General features: G+C 31.5%; 1 protein-coding gene across 8 annotated transcripts in view; it reads right to left on the bottom strand.

Annotated features, from left to right (window-relative positions):
* Window positions 1–1,040: 1,040 nt before the first annotated feature.
* The window catches only part of LOC128858609 (small conductance calcium-activated potassium channel protein), a 174,457-nt gene continuing 156,853 nt past the window's right edge, over window positions 1,041–18,644 (bottom strand). For all 8 annotated transcript variants that reach the window (XM_054095015.1, XM_054095020.1, XM_054095019.1 and 5 more), the window contains 5 exons: window positions 16,541–16,668; window positions 13,258–13,327; window positions 13,024–13,125; window positions 12,750–12,916; window positions 1,041–11,396 (listed from right to left, as the gene is read on the bottom strand). In XM_054095015.1, the coding sequence (XP_053950990.1) occupies window positions 11,228–11,396; window positions 12,750–12,916; window positions 13,024–13,125; window positions 13,258–13,327; window positions 16,541–16,668 (636 nt within the window). In that variant the 3' untranslated portion in view covers window positions 1,041–11,227. The remainder of the gene's footprint in view (window positions 11,397–12,749; window positions 12,917–13,023; window positions 13,126–13,257; window positions 13,328–16,540; window positions 16,669–18,644) is intronic.

Consider the following 18,644-nt stretch of genomic DNA (forward strand, 5'->3'; position numbering starts at 1 on the left):
TGAACGCGCTGTGCAGTAAAATGGAATTGTTACTAAGTTTGGTCAGTCTTTTATTAAATTTAAGAAAAAAAAAACGTGTAAAGCTTAAAAGAAGGACATATCTTGTCAAAAGTTTATTCGCTTATATGTGATGAGTAAATTAGAAAATTTTCGCTGGGCGATGTTTCTATCTATTTTTAAATCTTTATTAACTTTTTTTACTTCATCTACGACCTTAGCCCAGAGCACGCTAGTTTTCCTCCTTCCCGACGTGAACTCGTTCTCCATGCTCAGTCGGACTCTGAGCAGTAATTTTATCTCCGATGTACTAAAGTAATCACTAAAACCAAGAAAAGTATAATAAAATAAAGTTTAAATATCGTATTTTTCATCAATTTTTGTATTAAAAGCTAAAATAAATAATTAAATACCCACTTTTCATCAGACATTGTACTAGCGTATTTATTGGCAGTGTGAAAATTTTTGCTGCAAATAATGCACGACTTTTGATACAAAAATGACGTTTAAGAACGCGTTGCATTTGCAGGACTGCCATATTTGCACTTTTGAACACACTGCTCACTCTGAAATGGTATGTTGCGCATTATAATGCATTGTTGAACATACCCTTAATACTTCTCATAATGCATTACGCAGTGAGAATTATGTAAGACGCTTACGCTTCCGTTATCGACTTCTTTACAAACTTTTATTTCAATGGACATGAGTCATTGTGAGTTTGTGGAACAACATCAATACGCACACCACAAATAGGAGGAGAAGCTCGGCCAAACACCCAAAAACGCGCCAATTATTTATTATCTCAAATTTCGGAAGAGAAATTTTGTATGGGTAATCTCGCTTTTTAATTACGGATTGCGAATTAAGCACGAAAAAGTAGATAATCTACTTATATGCGAATGTATTATAAGGTTCTGCTCGGAAGGAAGGATTTCCTTCATATATTGCAGTTACAAGCGTACTATTTTCTTCATGAATACGGCTCAGTATCCATGCTTTAGTATAATAATATGGTATTTAAAAATGGAAGAAATAGCCAGTACGAGAGTTATGTAAACTGTTTTTTATTCAATGAAACTAATTGTATAGGTAAATATAACTATGTATGTATGTCTATTATACTACGATTTTAATGGTTTACTCTTAGTAATCTTGCTCGATGATGTTACTATAGTTTTACAAATCTTCTATTCTCTGGTTTTCTTATGCTAAATTTTATATAATCGCAATTTACTGTTTTCACGTGGCTCCAAATAAAATATACATACAAGTAGAGGTTTATGCACATCTACTTATAAAGATTTACTAATAAGATATTATAGATAATGCGAACATGTTCATGTATACATAATATTTAATGAAGTAGGTTCTCTCTACAAATAAAAAAAAATGAAGTAGGTTCTCTCTACAAATCAAAAAAAATATCACTGCCGGTGCCTGTTTGAAACTTATTTTTTATACACACATGTATGCATGTACATATGTATATGCATTTACATACATGTATGAAACTGTATTTCTGAAAAACCAATTAAAGGTCACGTGAAAGTTTCTGAATAGCCTTCACAAAAAATCCGACAAAAGATGCACCTAAAGATTTTGTGTTTGTCGAAAAAAAAAACAAATCAAATACAAATGGGGTCTCAAAAATGAACAAAAATAAATAAAAAACCAGCAAAATTTGCTTTGTGTTATCAGATGAATCAGATATCTAAGTTTAAGGTCTATGTTTACCGATGGTTATAAAACTTAAAAAATTTCCATTGGATTTTGATTTATTTTCTCATATTTACGCAATATTTCTTATACTTTTAAAGTTTTTTCGTAAAATCCTAATTTTTAGCAAATGTAGGCACCCTAAATATTAAAGCTTTTGCAAAACACTTTTACCTAATATAGAATAACAATATTTTTTTACTTAATGTTATTTAAGTTTATTTTTAACATTTAGTTTCTGTTTAGATTACGATTTAATTTTCTTTTACCATTTTTTTAACAATCTTTGTTTAGTTTCTTCGTTTAAATTGCAGAATTATATAGGTTGCACTGTTCAAGTCCTTTCGTGTATATCTTAATAAGTTTCTTATAATCTAATTTTTGTTTTCTTTTAGCTAATTTCAATATAATGATTCACTATTATCTATGTATAAATTGGTAGCTGGTAATTAAATGAAAAAATGACACTAATCGGTTAGACAGCAAAATTGGGATTTAGCATTTTTTTATCCGTTTTGTTTAGTTTTATGTTGTCGTTGTTTTAAATATGGATACATATATATACATATATTCCATACACTTGGACAATGGGACAAAAAAAAACACCCATACATCTTTTATTTACATACATAATGTTAAGTTCTACTAAACAAGACAAAACACGGTCGAATGCTTTTCTAAAATCAACTTTTGTTGCATTACTGAAAATAAGTGGATTTTTTATTATTTTCATACTAAAAAACATCTACTTTCATTAGAGTCGCAATTAGAGTCCTAAATTTTGGAAATTATGCATTGCACTACTATTGGGTAAAATGTGTTTTCGGGCAATTATTCAATTTTCAAGGAACAACTTGAAAATAAATTTAAAAAAATAAGTTTATAATAACCCAAATTTAGAAAAATAATGATCCCCTTTAAATATACACAGAGAAAGCTGTTTTAATTCAATAACATAATTTTTATAAAAATTGTGTGAATTTATAAAATTTTTAGAAATCGTAGTAGCCATTGACTGATTGAAAGAATTCTACATACTCGTATGTAAAACTGAAACTGCATAAATATGTCTAAGCGAGAAGATCTCTTGATTCAAATTCAAAGGCAGTTCCTTGGAAGGGTACAACATATGTATGAATGTAAAATATATTAATTTCCTGATTATAAGAAACTTCAAAAAACGAATCGGACATTTTATTATGGTGAACAAAAGCTAATACAAATTATTTTTTTGTAATCATTGTTGGTCCCCTTAAGATTTAATTACTACTCCTCAGTAAAGCCGCTTAAAAATTTTACGATTTTTTCTTATAAAAAAATCAACTAACGTCTTGAACCAAATTGTTTTTTTGAAATTGTTCAATTAATATTGGACAATTTATTTTAAGAATTGTTTAATAATTTTTCAAATTCTCATTAAAAATGTTACTTATTTTATGAAAATGTAGTAAATTCGACACATGATCTTTTATGAAAATATAACCCAGAATTATAAAATATGTGTAGTTCAGGATTTGACTATTTGGTAAACATGTTTGTAGGTATTCAATATTTTTGAAACCCAGACATCAGTGCTCATTAGAGTTTAAAGCTGGTATTGAGTATTACTTTTACGTTAATGTTTTATAAAGCTTTTTTAGCCGCAGTCTTGTTTAATTAAATTTAATTGTGTGTCAATTACTTTTCAGAATTCAAATATATATGTATTCATTTGATTACGGAGCTGGCCAGCTTGCTGTATCTACATATGTACATACATATATATCCTAAATCATGCAAACCAATGCAAACAAAATTGTATTAAAACAAGTCAGATAAATTGTAGAAAAACTTCTACATTTGTCATCGAAAAGTAATTATTCAAATATTGTAAGTAAATATTGAAAATATTGATATATGGTGGAAGTGTTCATGCTCTGACTTTGGGTGGTTGTTCCGTATATATGTTTTTATATGTATATGTATGTATTTTTCTGCTCTCGATGCAATGTTAGCACTATAGCCACCAGCTCGGTTTAAGCTACATCTTATGTATGTATATGTATATATGGGAGAAGAATGGGGGAAATCAGGTAGTGTCAGCATGGAGAACACAGCAACCTACACTCGAATAAAACATGCTCAGACTAATTAAACGGATAATTATCGCTGATAAACCGCGCTGTTTTAGTTTACACTAGATGCGGAGTTTACTCGTATTTATGTGCCGATAAAAGATTTAGCCAACCGAGCCACTCTATTTGGTTTTCGATGATTATTCTTCGTTGGTTAATATGAACCACATGTATGTACTCGTACATGCAAAAGTAATTAGTTGGGCCGAAACCCGTATACATACATATTTGCTTTAGTTTATCAGAAAATCGTGTTCCTTTGTGATAAAAAAAAAATGCAGCATAATTCACTGAGGGTATTGTACTATTTGTGCGATAAACTCTGTGGTGTTAGGAAAAAAGGTAAGAAATACTTCTGACTATGATGTTCACCATTTCGAAATAAGGGGATTTCTTTCAGAAAAATTGTCCATGGATGTAGGTCGATGGATTCCTTATTAAGAGCCTTGTTAGTTGGCTATATATAAAAATAATGATGAACTGATGTAGTTCAAAGATTTCAATCAAACTTGGCGAATAACACTGAATGAGAAAAACATTTTTGCATACCTTTATCAAGTTTTGTACGTGTGGTATGTGTAATCAAGTACGAGTATGAGAAAACTGTATGCTCAGAATTTTGAACTGATCATGAAAATCTAGACTCAGAGCCGAAAATTTATTTTTCAAAGGTTGATTCATATGCTTACATACAAATGAAATATAAGAGCGTTTAGTTGCTTGCAATGGTATATAATATTTTAATATATAGGTACATACTCGTATAAGGAATACCGGAACAAGAATGCAAAACACAAGAAAAACTTAAATTTTTGTACATTTTTCATTTTGCATAGCATTTTAAACAAGGGTTTTGTAATGAAAAATAATAATGAAAAATAATACAAATGATTTTAAACTTTCACCGAATTCATTTATAATAAAAATTTAACATAACAAATTTGCAATAAAATAAATATACATAAATTTATAAAACAATATAAATAGGCTGACGATAAATGATGTTTCGTTCATACCACCGGTGAATATATCATTTGCATCTTTATCAGCATAAACCATAAACCTTTGCACACTAAGTTGACATTTTAACGATTGAGTTCTATATTATATGATAGAGATGCATCCCTAGTTTAGTTTCAAAGTTCTTCGAAGGGTCATCTAAATTCTAGCTGCTTACATTTTATTTGAATACTCGTAACAAATCACACATAACGGCATATAGGAAACTATTTTTAGTACTGGCGAAAGCAACTTTAAAGTTGAGAAAGGGATCAACCACCATCCCTTCTTTCTTCTGGGTATTTTTAAAAGTTTAACATTTTATAAAAATTTGGTCGATATTAAATTTACCAAGCCCAAGACCATATTCACAAAGTCCAGTTAGTTCGTATACAATGTGCTTCAGTCTCTCGCTCCATAGAATTTTATAAGCAAACTCTTTAATTTGTAAACTTATTTCGCGTTAATTGGCGCGTATTACAGGATCCGTCTTCTTATGGACTAGTGGTCAGAATTTACTTCATATTCTGAACAGAAGTTAATGCATTAACCTTACTAGCTCCTCGCCTCTATATTTATTTGAGGGAGCTAGGTAATCCGTCAGCTTTAGTAACTTTATTATTCTTTGATCGTACTATAGCAATGTTCAATACTCATCAGGTCGTCGTCTCTATTACAGAAAATCGAGTCGTTATTGAAGATTTTTGTAAGTCACCAAACTTTCCACAGAGTTTGCCTGTTTATGATATGGGCAAGAAACTTACGTTTTATCTTTCTTTTTTCTCCTTTTCCGTTCCCTTTTTCTTTTGGAAAATATTATATATCTCTTATTTCCCTTTAACTCAGCGTTGTGTCCGAAGACATTGTTGTCGCGTAGGCATCTTTTCGCGCCTGATTCTTACTTTAGCGAATTATTTTTGTATGTGGTGAATGAGCGTCAAGAGTTTTGATAAATGAGCGGGGGGTCTACCTCCTCTACCGATTTGATTACAGATAAATAACCGTCTCTTTAAATCTTGCTAGCTTAGAAAGGAACTATTGTTGGCGAGGAATATATAGTTCACTGTTTAGGAGGCTTTTGAAGTGAATGGTAATCACTCTGATTACTACCTCCGGATGACTATAAGTCACACGAGCTATCAAGCTATCGAATATAAGAATTGCAAACATGAGTGTAAATCAAATAAAATAAAAGGCATAAGCATTCGCTTAAATAATCCTTCAGTTAGTAACGAACAATATAGACTGTATTAACTAGGGTAATCCTTGGGCCCTCAAGGCGTAGGAAGTATGGAGGTTCACGGTTGTTGTTGTTATAACAGCATAAGCAGTTCACATATATGTAAGGGGAATGCTGATGAAGTGACAGTCCTTTGCCGGATATAAATTCGAGTCGTTCCGGTAATGTAGAACTGTTGTTGACGGTTTTATTGCTTGGTGATGACTTCAAAACACCAAAGCGGATTATAACAGAACCCTTTAAAGTTTCAATTGGTAAAAACTGATAAGAAATTAGTTTTTACATATATTATTGTTGACAGCAGTACATTTTGTCATGCGAAATATGTGCCATACTCGTGCAACAAAAGTATTCAAGTTTATACCAAAGTACGCTAATAGTAGCCGCTTGGTCCTCTCCGACGCTTTGTATCTGCAGCATTTCTAAAGCTTTTTATAAAAGGTAGTTGTGTGGCATTTATGAATGTATGTGTAAGTAAGTATATTCACGCGCTTTATATTGAATGCAATATTTAAAAGAATATTACTGAACTTCACACTTTGAAGTGAAGGAGTTGTGGAAATAAAGCTGGTAGAATTATAACAAAATCTAGGTGGTGTTAATTTTTTTAATCGTTCACCTGTTGTCAATGGTGTGTGCCTTGTGATAATTCCATGCTCCAGAAATCAATGCATACATACAAATGTGCATGCCAAATAAAATGTATATTTGAAACTAACAAGCAATCTCCAACTTTAGTGTATTTGTATAGGTTTTCCATGCATATCTATTTATATATGGATTTGCATGTAGATGTTGTACATATTGACTGCTGTGTCCACCAATAACGGTGGCTTATACGTATTGTATTTATTACAAATTCATTACTAGAAAATAATTGGGTAAATTGAAATTTTTCGTTAGACAGGCAATTGAACTGCGTTTTTTTGTTTTTTGTTTTTATTATTTATAATTTATTATTTTTTTAATAAACACGATTCGGATCCCGTTTATTAGATTCTTTTTACAACTTTTTTATCTAAATGTTTTGTAATTACTTATATAAGTCTTTTTTCCTTTTTTCTTAAAAAGGTAAAACTGTATTTAAATATTTTGTCTACAAAATCACACGAATAAAATCGTTCAGAAATCACTCGCACTATCATTATTACAAGCATTCACATTACTAAGTGCATACATACTATACAACAAAAATTTTATATTAAGAACTACATACATACGTTTAAAGAATTTTCTTATTTGAGACTAGAATTGTAAAGTTCGACAATTATTAAATCGAAAAAAATTTATAAGTAGAAATTTCGAACTTGGGAAACAGTGGAATTCAATTCCAAACTAAATACTTATTATTTACAAGCGTTATAATGTTAAATGTCATATTTTAAAAATAATAATTTGGACCTTTTGGAAATCGTGAAACATTTTTGCAATCTATTATTTTCGAATTGTCGCAAAATGTTCGTAGACAACTGTAAACAGTACCACTATTTATTCCAGTAGTAAAATAAAATTAAGCTAATTGGTTTGTAGAATTGTCGTAAATAAACATAAATTTATGCACATAAAAATATATAAATATTTAAAAACAACTACTGGACAACTTCCAAGGAATTTTAGCATTGTCAGTCGAAAGATAGAACCAATTGTAAAAGTTATTTAATAAAGAATCCTTCTCTTCTGTCATACATTTATTTCACTTTGATGCTGATAATTACTTTTAGCAATCTCGAAAAAGTCAAATACAATCCAAAAATGCAACTGAATACTATATTTTTTGACTATCAAATGTCTACTTTTCTTAATTTGTTTTTACGCTGATACGCTGACTACTTACGGTGTTTTTCGTTCTAAACCTCCTACAATGCAAAGTTTTTGCACCGTGTCCTTTGAAGCGCAAGTAGGCATGGAATATCTTCGCTGTATTAGGGCAAACACTTGAAACATTTTCTCTCAGGCAAGGTAAAGGTCCAAACATTTACTAATCTATCGCGATTATGTCCAACTTAGCGCTTTTGTATTCTTCTTGAATATTGACAAACTGTATAACCGTATAATTGTCTCGTTCTAAAACGGATGTTGTCGAGTAACACTAAAAAAAATTTAGCTTATAGTTCCAGCTTAACTATCCGTAGCTGCTCCGTACCTATTTGTAAATTTAAAGAAATTTACCAATTCTTTTTTGCAGTTTGCAGTTATACCCGTAGTTTTCCAATTCCTACGTGCATACTTTTTCACACTAGTGTGAATTATGTCGTACTTCTCGATTTAAGTAAATGATCTCCATTATTTACAGTGTTTAGTTTTAATCAACAATAAAGCTTACTTCTGAAATACTAAGGTAAGACTAAGTCTCTTCTCTTCAGTTATGGGCGCTAGTATTAGTATGGCTTGCAGTTAATTTAAGACATTTAAGACTGTTAAAGAATGTTTGATAAGATTGTGGCTTCACATTTTGGTCTTGTTCAATTTTTTCAGTATATTATTTATGCTATGTAAAAGTATATTTTACAGAAACCAAAAATTCTTGTTGCTTTAATCTTTTTGTACACCGTTATTTCTTTCTTATATGTACATACACATACACATCCATATGTACATATGTCAGCATAGTGAACTCAGTGCGAAAATAATAATAAAAAAAAAGAAGAATATTTTTAACAAATTGTGATTACCATACGTGGCAAAACTGGATACATTTTTATGTACCTATTGTATTTTATAAGTATATAGTATATGATTTGTGTATGTATATGAATTTGCATATGTACATTAAGGATACAGTTTTTAACATCTTTCACGATATATAAAAACTCCTTTATCTCTTACAATAACTTGTTGGAAACGTTGAATATTATATGCATAGTTTTGATACAATTTATCAAAAGCCTCACCCATGAGATACAGTGAAGATATAAGAATGAGTTTTTGAAATAACAGAGGTTGCGCTAACAACTACACAATCGTGTCGATGATCTAGATATACTCAGAAGATTGTATATACTTATATTTACTATCGAAACATAAAATCAAACATTTTTTTTAACAAATTAATAGCTCCTACTATTTCTTGAATACCCTTGCTAGCCAGAAAAGTAATTTTAATTATTTCGTTTATTAATTTTTTGGAATTTTTCATTTAAAATAAGCATCGGCTTTTAGATTTTTAACTTATTACTTATATACTCTGCGGGAAAACTACATGTACTAAACTGAATACGTTGGGATCTCATTAGACATACGTTGACATTATAACCTTTTTGCTCCTAAACTTTTTTCGTAAAGCATTGTGTAAAATAGGAATTGGAATATAGTTTTAATTGACGTCAGAAGATCGCCCTTTTCTTTATTCTTCGTTATTACTCAGTTCTGGGAATGTTTGTTCTATATGAATAAATTTTATTTCATTACATTGTAAGGCATTTTAGAGATTGGAAAAAGATTTATACTTCTTCGAAAAAAATGTATGTTTAGTTTAAATTTTTTATATTGTATTATTTCATAAAACTCATCAGTGATCATATCGAATATACATATTGAATATATATAAACTAATTTATAAAGGTTCTGTATCTTTTTTCCTTATGCAATAAGAACACAAAAGACCAACTCGTAACAACTCGAAGTACTTATATATACATATGCAAGTACTCATACTCATATCTCCATCCATATGTATCAATATATATATAATTTGCTCATACACCCTCTTTGGGTGTTTGGCCGAGTTCCTCCTCCTATTTGTGGTGTGCGTCTTAATGTTGTTCCACAAATGGAGGGACCTACAGTTTCAAGCCTACTCCGAACGGCAGATATTTTTTATGAAGTTCAATTATGTATATATTCTGGTGCCAATGACTTCCAAATTTATTAAAGTATAATAATATAAAATCAAATTTGTTCCAGAATTTATTTACTAATTCTTGGGATATTTTCTTCCAAGAAAAAGTCAGTTAAAAACTTCGAAATACTGCATTAATATTATTTCACTTCTGCGTGTTGGGCCGAGCTCCTCCTCCTATTTGTGGTGTGCATCTTGATGTTGTTCCACAAATGGAGAGACCTACAGTTTCAAGCCGACTCCGAACGGCAGATATTTTCATGAGAATCTTTTTCATGGCAGAAATACACTCGGAGGTTTGCCATTGCCTGCCAAAAGGCGACCGCTATTAGAAAAATGCTTTTCTTAATTTTGGTGTTTCATCGAGACTCGAACCAACGATCTCTCTGTGAATTCCGAATGGTAATCACGCATCAACCCATTCGGCTACGGCGGCCACTCGAATTATTATGTAAGCTAAAAAAAAACAAAGCTAATAATTTATGTAATCATTAGTCGGAAGCGTTTAAATTTGTATAGGTAGTTTTGAAAATTTTCTCTGGGTGAAGTTTTTGGAACGAAATTCTAACTAAACTCCTAACTATTTCTCAACATTTCTCATACTGCATCAATATGGTAGATACTTTACCTATACCCTTAATGCACATATGCATGTATGTCTGTACATATCTCTATAAGGGTACATTTTATATGTATGTCTGTACTCTCTATGTCTGGTAGACATCACGAATGTTTTTACACAATTCGTGAGAATCGAATTTTGATCTTCAAATAAACTATATATAATATAATATGTATGTATGTAGTACGTACTAAGTAGTTTGTGTAATAGAACTGGGTGACAGCTTAGTAAGATCGTTTTCATTTCGAGAAAGTCTTAAAATAGTCCGTTTTCGAAATGAAATCATTTGATTTAGTACTGTTAGCACTATTTATATAGCTATAACTATTATGTAGACGTTCTCTTTTCCTGGTGAATTTATTGTTAGCCATAGACGTGGCTGTTGTGCATGCGGTTGGTGACGCTGGGCGTGTTTCTTGTTGTTGTTGTATTGTTGTTGATGTACTCTCTGGCGAATCTTGTATGTTGGCTTCAGTATCTTCGGAAATTGTAGTCTCCATGATGAGATGTAAAGTATTGGGTATTCTGCGGGCGACATTTAATGGCAAATCGGAATTGTGTTTGGCACCGCCGATGAGGTTAGCTAGTGGTGTAATTGCTATCGTTTTTGCAATCTTTGACATGGGCGATGTGAATGGTAACGATATCGTGGGCATCTCGATATAGGCGACAGGCATGGAGCACTCATTTTCTTCTATTCAGCTGCCGTATTTATTGGAAGATGCGTAGCTATTAACTGCGGCAGATCCATTCGATGGCATGTGAGTATCAGGCACTAAATGTGGAGTTCTACTAGATACAGGTGGCAAAATAGGACTGGTTGGCCAATGGTATGTTGCAGCAACATTATTGGATGAGGGAACACTTCTATGCAAAAAGCAGTTTGGTCACGATTAATAAAATTAAATATACTGATTTGTTTAAAAATGATCAAAAGTTGATTGGTATTATGAGTTTTTAACGGCCGAATTATTCAAACGAGGAGTTACTCATATATGACCATTCACAACAAAATACCAAAATATTCAAAAATTGTACTAAATATGTAAATCTATTTGTACGTATGCTAAATTTGCTGAGTATCGGTTTACACGCAACAACTTTTTTATAATGAATGCAAAGTGTGGTCCAAATACAAGTACATTTTTTTTTAATTAAGTAAAGAAAAGAAGCAATTTTTTCGTTGACTTCGCAGTAATACGGGCTTTTATTTGGTACAATTTTACGAATGTCTCCGAGGATGTTCTCCTTAGGAGCTCATATCGTTTTTGGATTTTCACAATCAACAAAACGGAATCAAATCTAAGTTAAGCGGCTCTCTTTTAATATTGTAAAGGCGAGAAATTTCACGATTACAGCAGTTAGTACGCAAAAAGATCAGTAGAAAATATCAGTTGAAGGAATCAAAATGCACCTAGTCAAAAAATGTAATATTTTTGTTTAAATTTAACGGCCAGCTCGAGCTGCGCTAATGCTGAAACTGAAACAGTACGAACCGCCAACTTTTTATACCGTTGAGGTGCTTGTTTTCGAACAGAACTTCGTTTTAATAAATTCCCTTTTTTTGGGTAACACTGAGCTCTCTGTGGCCATAACTTTGCAATATTTTTCAGTGTTGTTCATGTGCAAGACGATTTATTTCGCTCCAAACACATATGATACATACTAGGCCTATTCTTTTCGCCAAGTGTTTGCTAGTGGCTATCTTAGCAGCGCTGGAATAGAGCTGCCTAAAATTACATTTGTTTGTAAAATAGTAAGTTATACCAGTTTTACGAGTACGAGCAACTTTGTTGTTGCTTTCACATGCAATTGTTTCGTCAAGTGAGCCGGGCAGAGAGATAGTGAGCACAGAAGGTCTTACTGACTAGTAACTAACGTCGTTGTCAGAAAAACACCAATACTTACGTTTGGACCACTCTGTATGTTGGAACAACTGGCTCGAAGGGACAATTTCCCAATTTGTCTATTAAAAGTTGTCACTGAAATGATTTGCGAGAACCATGCCCAATAATTGAAAACCGAATTTAATAACACTTAGGGAACTAACTTGAAGTAATAGTCAATACAAGGAATTCCTTGGAGCACTGCATTTTTAAAGGTTTTTTCTGCATGAAAGTGTAAAATTTTGTGGATGTGGAGGGGAAGGAAACCAATACAAAAAAAGTGCAAGGAGTGGCATTTGCACGTACGTGAGAAATAGATAAATACTAGACAAACCTTGAGTGGGGAAATAATATAGGCGATGCGTTAAATAGAGACTGTGGTGATGGCTGCATTGATGTGGCCGCTGCGTCTGGGTGTAGAAAGTTCTTGCGTTGTTCTATTCGTTCTTGGTGCTGGGTTAGACAACGAGACATTATATCGGGTAGGCTCTCTAAATGATCCTGCCCATTGAAAAATGACAAAATAAACCGTTATTAATATAGAAGTTATGTAGAAATAATTGTATAGTAGTGTAATATACTTCGATGCAGCAATTTTGCGAATATACCTGTAACGATTGCAGTTTGTCTTCTAAATTTGTAAGTCGTTCTTCGATTGCATCTTGACGACTAGACATATCAGAAATAATTTCGTAGACTGTATTTTGAGTCTAAATAAATAGAAGCAAATATCATAAATAAATACCTACAGAAAGTATATTAAATACATATGTACATACATATATAAGTGTAATATTTTCAAATATGTGTATATGAACATAAGCATATTTACATGTACTTACCTTCGCCATATCTGTTATTGTATTTGCGTTATCCATTAGTTTTCGTTGGTCCATTTTAACTTTTCGTAACCTATTTTGGCGTCGGAGAGAATTTAAAGTTTTATTAGCAATTTTTTAATGATTTTTATATGTATTGCAGGATTATTCATAATCTTCAAATATTTATCCAATCGAACTTGTAATAAAACATCGCTAAAATACTTTAATGCTTGAATTTATGATTTTACTTTAATTCAATCAACGTTTAAGGCTCATTTCCCATTACTTCGAATGGTTTCAATAAAAATGTTTTAGGTAGACCGTAAATTGTATTATTCGTACTTGTATTATAGATACACGTAATTTTGTTTTGGAAAGTCTTTTAACAAAAAAAAAAAAAACACTATTTCATCAAAACTTATTTTATTTTATTTTAGCTCATGTACTCGTATGCCGTTTTATATGTGCGCTAATTTTAATATTGATCTACATTTAGATTAATGTTAGCTGTGTAGTCAGTAAGAATATTTTGTACAATACTTCAAGGCTCGAGATAAATATAAGTATATACTATATGTATCTATCTTGTAAGTTTCTTGTAATCATAGACCTAAATAAATAACATTTGAGAAGCTACAATTGAATATGTCGAACGGTATATGAATGGTGTCGGAATACTTGGACGAAAGTAGATAGAGTCATTGTATCTAAGTTTCTTAGAGCCTTTAAGGCCGACATGGTTCAATTTTCGACACTCTATTTGACTTTTTAATTTTTTTCTCTAATCTAAATCTCCAATCAATAAAATATTCTTAGATCATAACATTCTCCGTTTTAGGGAGAAAAATATTTAAAATAAAAAGTAAGAGAAACATACCGACTAGGAGAGTTTGATTAACATATTTTTCATGTTCATAGAAATATAAATTCTTGTTGTCTTACAATAAAAACCACCTGGACAAATGAAGAGGAAGCTTGACTAAGCATCTACCAACTTAGAGAAATAATTACATACAATCGTTCTGATATCCTCTTTGCACGTTCGCCAAGTTTTAAAATTTTAACACATGGTAGGAATTATAGACTTAATATTTATTAGAAGAACTGTTGTACTACTTGTATGTACACGATTTTTTTAATCCTTTGTTCCTAAATGAGGGCACAATGTCTCGACGCGGGTAGATTCTGATGCGTGCGGATAATTTAGCTGAGTCATAAAGTTTTTTCTTGAAGGACTCGATGGAAGGTATACCTATGAAATTGAATACACTGCAAGATTTTTGATTTGTAGTTGGTTTGTCCACCATTGGACGAGTTAAAGTGTGCATTGATTATGTGAGATATTCTATATTTTCTTTCAAGGAATGCGTACTTGTGGCGAATAGGGTGTTAGTACCATTTCATAAGGAAATTCTAACATGAAAAACTGAAATTGCAATCAACAGAGATTATTTATGAAAGATTTGAACTTTGTGTTACCTATGCACAGGTGTCTTCTTTTATATAAATATAATTAATCACATATGTATGTCTTTTTGAGGAAGTTTTCCCGCATAGCATTTAATTCTATGAGTTGACATCTACCGCGTATGCATTGCATTTGCAGAACTTTGTGTTTTTATTTGCTATAAAATATATGGAGGAGAAGCTCTGCTAAACACATTATAAAGAGAGGATGTATGGTTAACAAACTGAAATGTCATAAAATAAATGCTTTTTAGCCATAGAATGAATTGTTGTGTGTAAAGAACTTAGCTAATAAGGTGGCTAACTAGTTGATCGCTGATTCTTTCCATATTTCTACTTAATGTTAAAATTTAATAGCGCTTTAGAAGATTTTTATTTTATAAAAAAAAGCACGAAATGTATAAAAAAATCTATACTACCTGTATTTTATATGTAAATTGTAATGATGGTTATGTTTCTATATAGATTTACGTAAAATATGATGCCGATAAGTATTCACAAGAAAATCGGCATTATCGTTTAATTCTTCAACTAGTTCACGATAAATTGCTTCTTAGTAGATTTATACCAACATGTACGCACATAACTAACAGTTTCTTACAATTCCAGCGTAAAATACAGTAAGTCCATTTAAATTTTTTATTTCGGTTTCTATAAGTATTTCCCTCAACTAGGTGAGCATTTACTCGTAAAATTTATAAAGAAGCATTTGTTGAAAAATACGTAGCGATAGAAATAAATTTCGTCGTTAAGATTGCAGAAAATCGTATCTCAATTTCAATATTGACCACTATAAAGTTTGGGGTAACATACTGCTGTAGTCTAGAGAAATATTATGAGTAATTTTTGGTGTAAATAAGAAATTAGAATGGGTTTGGACAGTGAAGAAGAAGTAGATACTTCTGCAATCTTAACACTAACGAAATCACGGATACTAATATTCAAAGTGAAAATTGGAGTTTACATTTTAGTGTAAGTCCACCAACAACACCGACAAGCTTACACAGTATATTGGGGATTTAAAAAGAGTGACAAATACACTTACATTATTGTCTACATCTAGCGGTAAGTGTATATGAAGCAAATGTGATCAAATTGGAGTTTGAGATACGAAATTCTAGAAAATTAACGACTTATTATGTATGTAAATGTTGTTGTCACTGATTTTATGCGACCGCATTTTGCTTGCATAACAGTTGACAAACATATAACTGTATTAAATGTGGTTTATACAATATGTAAACAGGGCTTTACAACCTAGTTACAGGCTAGTAAAACGAGTTCAGATGAGCGTTGTTTTTATCCGTCCATTTCGATAAGTGGATTATTGCCTCTTGATGGATTTTACCCTAAACGTTCTGAACATCCATGTACATACGTGAATATGTATGTGTAGAAAAGCCATTGAATGAGTAGGAGGTGAATAAAATGGAATGTACATACATACAAAGTATTTAACATAACAATGAAGTTAAGATCTTTGAGAGACCGTCATATCATTAGGTTAGTATGAAAATAAAAATCATTTTATCCTAAAGGTAATATTTATGTATGTATTTTGTGATACATGCATGTGAACAAGCACTTTAGTTCGACATATTAGTGGAGTTTCGCTTGAGGTGGTTATTGGGGGAGACTAATTAACTTCCAAAGCAAAATTGTTATTACTCGTATAATATTATATGACAACAAGTTATCCAGTAGATATCTTGGGATGAGACTGGGGTAATTGCGGAAAATTATCTGTATGTACAATGCTTAATTTTGATTAACTATTATGACTTTCACAGAGCACATTGCACATAAGTTGTGAGACAGGTTTCTCCAGAATACTCACGCATATATAGCTAGAAGGAACTTTCTTTGGTGGGTTCTTACACGTCCGGGATTAACCCGTTTTACTAGTCTTGTATGTTTGTAAATGAGCCAAGTTTCACGAAGAACATTTGCCGCTGCATTTTTCAGCTAAAATATGATGCAAGGAAGAGATGGAATAAATTTGTATTAACACTATTTGCTAAATAAATAAATAAGTAAGCAAATAAAGAAATAAATCAATAAATATAAAAAATATGTAAAAAAATGTGCTTCTTATGAACTATGCACCTATTTAGCTTAAGAGTATTTTAAATATTACATAAAACTACATATAGGTAAATTTAAATTTTTAACAAGTATGGATGCAGAATGCACAATATTTATGGAGGTAATAATAATGGACAAAAGATGCAAAACATACATATGTAGGTCCGCAGATCAACGGTTTCAAAGATATGTCAGGTTGTTTTTTGTCTATTTTCTTTGTTACTTCCATGCTTTTATTATATCTCTTTTACTTGGATATTCGTGTCACAATTACGAAGTTATTTATGTTGGATTCGAAAAAAATGTATCCGTTGTCAACATCATACATGATTTGCTTGAAACATTTGGATGGGTGTTGTAGGCTTGCTTCTTTGCTTCTGTTGCTTCTTTGCGGTTACGGCGGCCGAGCGGATTACTACTACCTCCTTAAATATTTTTTATTTCTTTTTTAATACCCTCTATAATGAATTTAGTGTTATGTTGTATTTACACATTTCGAATGGGGATCAGTTTGAACAAGGTTTATTTGTGTGCTGAATTCTGCGTAAATATGAGACATCCCTAGCCAAAGAGCCATATAGTTTAGAAAGCTTTTGTGACTCCCTAGCAGGAAGATCATATAATTTATAAAGCTCTTATTGTTAAAATGATGTGTGATTGAACTTAAGGGGCACTGCGAAGAAAACAGTACTTTATCAAAATAAGTACTGCCAAATAATTCGCAGTTAAAATTGAATTTGAACAGAACGCTGTTGGTTGATAAAATTGTGCATTACAACTAAATGCAGTTTCCACCCAACCCTGTGCAATAGAGTCTTTGTGGGAAATTACTTTTTCTTACTTCAAAATCACTTAATATGAAGACAAGACGCTTGATAATTGGTTACAATGTTGTAAAGGATGTTTTTGGCTCAAGAGCTATGTATGTCGTATGTCGTAAGACAAGAAGTCAATATCCAAAGTCTTTAAAAAAGTCTTTTAGTTTAGAACAAAACATAGTATTAGCTCTTTATTTGATCTTTACTTTTGTACCGATAACACAAGTATACTGTCTTTTCATTCAAATGTCGATAAATCTTCCCGACGCTTAATTGCCGGAAATAACTATTTAAAAAAAAAATATATTTATTTTGGATAGTACTCTTCTTTCTTATTTAATCATATTTTAGTATGAATTTCAAAAAAATTAATTTTTAATGTTAGTACTCTTTAGACCAAAAATCGATAATAAATTCCATTTTTCAGAAACAATGCCTTTTCTTAAAATTAAATTTGTTTTCTATTTGTATGATTTCTATGCTTGAGGAATGTTAATTTTAATACATTTAGTGAAATATTCCTAGATATATGTAAAATTTCTAATATGAATAGTATTTTTTGTCTTTAGCTGGCCATGTACAGGGCACAATTCCCAGCGATTTGTGCCTAGCCTGTAGAACACACAAATCCATAAACCATCATTTCGTTGCGATCGTTGTATTGTTAACATGCGAAACAAAAAAGCGGATGACGCGATTGCTCATGCAGTTATTTACATGTGTATTAAAAAAAATTGAAAAAAAACAGGTTTGAATGAAGAATGGTTGCAAAATAGGAGACATTGTTCTCATATTAAGTTGTAAGAAATAAGGAAAAGAGTGCTCCAGAAGAGTGTACAGTTTTTTTATTAACACTTGTCATTTTTCCGCTTACTCTTATCTCGACGATGGGCAGTAAAAAAATGAGAAAATCCACAAACTGCTGCACAAACTAGCAACAAATCCCAGGTAAATGAAAATTTTCAATTACTTGGGATTTGTGCTCGGACTTCGGCATACACGATGGATTTTCTCCGAACTGCAACAAATCGGTGGGGA

Source organism: Anastrepha ludens, chromosome 3 (assembly GCF_028408465.1).
Source record: "Anastrepha ludens isolate Willacy chromosome 3, idAnaLude1.1, whole genome shotgun sequence".
In the NCBI taxonomy this organism is placed as follows: domain Eukaryota; kingdom Metazoa; phylum Arthropoda; class Insecta; order Diptera; family Tephritidae; genus Anastrepha; species Anastrepha ludens.